This window comes from Carlito syrichta, unplaced genomic scaffold, assembly GCF_000164805.1.
Source record: "Carlito syrichta isolate Samal-C Ts95f unplaced genomic scaffold, Tarsius_syrichta-2.0.1 Scaffold288354, whole genome shotgun sequence".
NCBI lineage: Eukaryota > Metazoa > Chordata > Mammalia > Primates > Tarsiidae > Carlito > Carlito syrichta.
The window spans coordinates 26661-32660 of NW_007232450.1; the positions used below are offsets into that span (position 1 = coordinate 26661).

The following is a 6000-nucleotide window of genomic DNA, read 5'->3' on the forward strand; positions in this document are numbered from 1 at the left end:
AGGGACCCTACCTTATACTTCTTACATAACAGGCAGGGGCACCTACAGCAATCTTGCTCATGTCATTTTATGATATTTAGCCTAACTGAAGTGATCAAGGGATAAAAACAAATGTCAAGCCAAAGACACAGCAAAAGTCTAAGGGGTCCATACGAGATGAGGTGCACAGCATCAGCATGCTGCCGGATCCGCTGCCGGTACTTGGAGAACTCATGCAACATCTGCACAGGGTTAATGGTGATGTCGATGTGATCCTTCTCTGTCCAGGTCTCCACGGCCACCAGCACAACCCTGGTGTTGAGCTGCTCCTTGTAAATCTGAGGGCACACAACAGGACAGGTGCAGGAGGAAACACTGGGTCAGGCATGCACAATCAGTGAGTCAGTCAGTGGACAGGAGGGGAGGTGAAAGGAGAACATGGGGGCACGGTTAGCTCATCTCAGAGAAGCTTCTCTCCCTTCCTTTTTTCCAAGAGCAAAAATAAAGAACACAGTTTTGCACAGTTTGGTCTCAGGTCACCAACTCTCCCTGATTGCTTCAATCCCAATCAACACATGGAGTGGCCTGGCCCCTCACTCAGAGATGGATGGCACAGACATCAGTGACATTGCCGTTGGCTAAGTTGGGGTGGGGGGCAGTAGGCTACAGCTCTAAGCAAGGGCAGTATAACCATCTAGTCCTGCAGGACTGGAGTGGACCCTAAACCTTCAGACAAGCACCAAGCAATATGGCTGGCTGGTCCTGGAGGCCACGTTATATGAAACGTAAAGTAACACCAGGAGATCTGAAGCTGAAGGAGTGGATATATATCACCCACTCACCCCACTGCAGGGTGGCATCACTCCTGACATTTCAACTATTACCTTCCTGCTCCCTTTCTCAGTTTTTGGCCTAGTAGGTAAATAGCAATTCATACAACTAAGCACTTTCAATAAATTCTGTCATTCTGTACTATTTTCAAACTAATCAAGAGAGCAGTGGATGATCTCCGAACACCCTGAAGAAGGGGAACATCATTACACCTAAATCAAACTGAAGCTATCATGACTTCACCACCAAAACAAGTTGAAGGCAAAGTGTTTTTAAAACTAGAGGTCGGCTTCAGAACATTCAATGGTACTAACCTCAAAATAAAAAGTGCACTTTACACAATGTGATTCTACTCAATCATTTTGAAACAACTAACTTGGAGATGCTACCAAGTAAACAGTTTTTGCAGGGAAAAAGATGTGTTTAAGGTTCTCTTTTCGATATTCACTTATAGTTTTCCTCTGAGAAGACTGACAAGAGCCAAAGTTAAAGAAAATTAATAAACGAAGTGTAAGCTAGGTCTCAGAGTCCCATCCTAACTCTCTGTGACACACTCTCTGCACATCCACGTGTAGGATACTTTGCTCAACCACACATGCCAGGCATATGTCATATCTTGTAAGTCTTTACATGATTGGAGGTTTCTGGACTGCTTAAAAGGTAGAAAAGAAGGGAGTTCTTCGAAGTAAATAAATATCTTTAGATGTTTGGCAATTTATAAATAGTTGTTTTTCTCCCACATTTAAGAGGAAACATACAATAGATACCAGAGAAATATATATATTTAGCTGAACAAAACAGCACTGCAAAATACAGTATATAAGTAGCATGCTGTATTTAATTCTGACTCGTCAAACTGGATTATTTATTAGAATATAATGCATGGAGTTCCTACCTAAGGCAAAAAAAAAAAAAAAAAGGAAAGAAATCTTAACCATTCTCTGTAACTTACAAAATGAAGAGGAAAACGTATCAGTGTTAAAGTTCTGTAGAGTTAGAAGTCTGTGTAAAGAGATATATATTTTATTGTTTCAAATTAATTTTGAGACCTAACTTAATTATGTCATCAAGAAATAAAGTGGGAACATTCTACTAATGGGAACACTAAGAAAATGCATTTGTGTCCTTTTTAACATTTTTGTTTGGTATTACTTGTATTCTTCAAACATACTCTGCCTCAATCTACTAGTTCTTGTCTGCTCACACCTTATATTTAAGAAAAGTTCAGTTGGTGATTAGCAAAGTTTCAGTTGCCAAGTGTAATTTACTCTCTTCTGGTAACTAATTTCCTCCATGGACCCTTGAGACAAGCAGGTATAGACAGCACCTAGAATCAATGCTCACATGCCTTTGGGATTCTGAGAACACCTGGCGGTCCTCTGAAACATATTGTGAAGCAGAATTTCATGTGGTCAGGTGAGCATTTTTACTTTTGCCCAATAAACAACTAAAATAACAAGCAAGCAAATTGAGATAGAGATGTAAGCCACTCCATCTTGGAGAAAATAAGTTCAAGAAAGCCAGGGTACTCACAGAGTCCACGAGGTTGACCACGGACTTGGCGAAGTTATTGGTATGTGCGTGAGAGGAACGGTGCTTCTTATACTGGGGAGAAAGACACACCAGTCACCACCTGATTATAAACTCGTGGTAAATCTCAAAACTCTATAAAGGCAGAAATCTCACAGTAATAGTATAAATGAGGATTAAAAATACAGATTTTAGTCTGGGCCCTATTGGATATGGTGGTGTCCTTAGTTCATTTATTTGCTAGGCAGCAAAACTCTTGACTGTCTAAAACACCCAAGATGTTCTGGAGGATGGAAAGGGCTCTGGAGTCTATCTGAGAAGTTCTACACCAGAGAAGTTAGTCTTTAATTCAGTCTCATTGTCTACAAATTTAATCCTTTTGTTTTCACTGAAGTGACATTTTGCAGCTAATACAAAAGGCTTAGACAAACAAAGTAGTCCCAACTGGACACTTTTTCCGCTTTAAACTCAAGGCCATGCACAGATCAAGGAGTTTACTTAGGCAGCTCTGTCAACATTGCCTATGATATGAAAAATATTTGCATTTAGTGTGTCCCTTAAGAGGAACGCCTTCCCTAAACACTCAAAGTCAGAACAGACAAAAAGTAAAAATGCAGTGTACTGAGCATTTATGACTATTTAAGACTATGAAGAAAAGTAACTTAATAGAACAATTCTATAATGACATCAGAGGGCTACGTTTTTTAGCAAGCCATACTGATCGTTTTACGTTGTTCAGGATGTCTTTAACAGGGACAACTGCAAACAGACGCCAATTACAGGGACATCACGCCCTCTACTGTCCATGAGATGTCATTATTTTCACAGCTCTCAGGAAAAAGACAAAGGACTACAGTAGAGTAGCGCACCACTATGTGCACCACTAGTCTTTGAAATTTGTCTTCAATTGTAACTATTATAGTAATGCATCTTTCATGAAGATTAAAGACATTTCTACATTAGAAAGTCACAATTTTCTTCTCCTTTGCCCAACTGCACCCATAAATCTGTCAGACTCCCTTTATGTCATCCTTTCTACCTCTGTGACTGAGTTTTTTAAACAAAGAACAGACATCTCAGTGCTTACATTTCTGACATTTGTTTTTAATAGTAGTGAGAGCACTTATGATCCATGATAAGTACGTAATAAACTGGTTAACAGATTAATACTGCGCTAACAGCAGCACTCACTAACTCATAACTATAGGCATAACATGACTGTCCCTGCGTATGCCGTCACTACCACTGCATGTCATCATCTAACCCAACTGTCTTTACGTGTTCTGTTTAAGTAACATGTATTTCTTCTTTTGTAACAGGGTCACAAAACATTGCACTAGTCTAAAATTTTTCAGGCAGTTTAACAGGTTTTGTGAACTTAGCATAAAGAAGCTTCTATAAATAGCTCAGTGTTTTAAGTTGCCTAGCAAATTCCATGAGCTGAAAATCTTCAAAGATACCAGTAAGAGTAAAAGCACCATTTCTTCATATATATGTTTATTCATATAATCTGTTTCTTCAATTGACTTTCATAATCTGTGTCTATCAAGACTTTCATAATTTGTGCCTATTGTCATATTTCATGAAAATAGATATGCAGTTGACATGGAAAAGTTTTGAATAATAATAGAAAATAGAGACTTTTCAGCCCAATTAATAACTCAAAATTTAAAAGTAAAAACAAAGGCCTCGACATTAAGTTCCTTTGAAATGTTGAAAATATTTTGGGGCTAGATAGAGGTAATGGTTGTACTGCAATGTGAAGGTACTAAACCACTGACTTAAAAAGCTACAAAATTTAAAAAGAAAAGGAAATAGCTGATGCCTATTCTGATGCAGTGGTATGGCACACCTATCAAGATGAATTTGAGGCCAGGCTCAGTGACTCAGTCTGTAATCCCAGAACTTTGGGAGGCCAAGGTAAGTGGATTGCCTGAGTCTGCAGGTTTGAGACCAGCCCGGGCAACTTGGCAAGACTTCATCTCTACAATAAAACAAAAATTAGCCAGTTGTGGTAGCGCATGCCTGCAGTTTCAGCTACTTGGAAGGCTGAGGTGGAATGATCACCGGAGCCCAGCAGGTCGACACTGGGGTGGCAGTGAGCATGTCACTACTCCAGCCTGGTCAATGGAGTGAGACTCTAAAACAAAAAAAAAAGATGAATTTGATTCTGCTTCTGAATATTAATTTGCCCTTTATGAAAACCCTTTTTATAGTATAATGATCATAGAAAACCTGATATTCAAGTTTTAAAAATTAATAAAATGAGGTTTTCTTAAATTCTACCAAAGTGTAATGCTTCTCATTTATTTCATATTTGTAAGGTTCAAGCCTCTGATGTTCTTTCCAGAAAGGTGATTCTGCCTGCTGTGTGGTGAGTGACTGAGAGAGGGTCAAGAATGAAAGCAGAAACAGCTATGGGGAAGCTACTGCAACAGTCCAGGGAAGAGGGCATGGAGGCTAGAGACATGGAGAGAAGCGAGTGGGTTCAAGAAGCACATGAAAGGGCAAGATGATGGCAGAATCCATCAGAGTGTGAGAGTATCTGCATGGGTGAGGGTGCATAAAGAATAATCAGCAATCATCTGTGTATGCAAGTAAGAGAGTAAATGTCCAACTGAGGGAGACACAGCATCAAGTGCCCCAGGGCCCCCTGCAGAGGCAGCCGCGATTTGCCATGCTCTGAACTCAGCACCCACCACACACAGAAGGATCCTCCATTCCCTGGGCACCTCTTGAGAAAAGACAGATCAGCAGCCTCTCGACACCTGGCACCTGGTTCACACCACCACCCGCAGCAATGGCCAGGCACTGACAGCAGGGACCACTGAGATGTGGGGAGGAGATATGAAGCTGAGCCCCACTGGAGGATAAGATACCAGTGGATGCCATTTTGACACCATTTTCTCTGTCCAGCAGGGACCTTCTCTAGCTCCCCCAATTCTGGGCAGCCTGCATTCAGCAATCTCTGCACCTCTCTGGGATCACCACTGTTTGCCCAAAGAGGATACTGCAATGCACCACACCGGAGAGACAGAAGCTCCAACACCCACACTGGATCAAGCACAAACATGTGTAGTCAGAGTGGGAGACCTAGCAGCAGCCGAGTTGGGGTGAGCTCTGGAGTTGCTCCTCTTCCCCCAGCAGTCCATGGAGCATCTGACCCATGTGCAGAGCAACCCAACTAGCCTGTGGGCTAAGAGCAGAGAGTAGGGGAGCCCACTCCCTACCACCACCAAAAGCAGCAACACATGGACAGGCTGGTTAAAAAAAAAAAGGAAAGAAATCTGATGTTACAGAAATGGTCACGAGAAGGAGATTTTTTTTTTGAGGGGGAGTGCATCTTTGATATTTTTCTGTTGCTGTTTGTTTGTTTTTGCTTTGTTGTTTTCTTTAACCATTTATCTGTTCATTTGTGTGCCTATTTTCTTTCTTCTTCTTTTTCTTCATCTTCCTTTTGTCTCTCTTCTTCCATTCTTTTCATTTTTCTTATCTCATTTTGGTTTCGGGGGGCATAAATACACCCCCCACCTCATGGACAGTTTGTACGGTGGTGAGAAGTGGGTTCCAGGGGGCCCACACACCAGTCAGTGGATCCTGTGATCTGCAAATAGCTTCTGAACCATACCCCTATCACATCTTTTTTTTTTTTTTTTTTTT

At 41.1% G+C, this 6000-nt stretch overlaps 1 protein-coding gene across 1 annotated transcript in view; it reads right to left on the reverse strand.

Annotated features, from left to right (window-relative positions):
• LOC103255704 (disintegrin and metalloproteinase domain-containing protein 23-like) overlaps window positions 1-6000 on the reverse strand; it is a gene marked incomplete at its 3' end in the record, with an annotated part of 67863 nt that overhangs the window by 24932 nt on the left and 36931 nt on the right. The window contains exons 10-11 of the mRNA XM_008053662.1: window positions 2344-2415; window positions 154-317 (exon numbers count right to left, since the gene is read on the reverse strand). Coding sequence (XP_008051853.1) covers window positions 154-317; window positions 2344-2415 — 236 coding nt within the window. The remainder of the gene's footprint in view (window positions 1-153; window positions 318-2343; window positions 2416-6000) is intronic.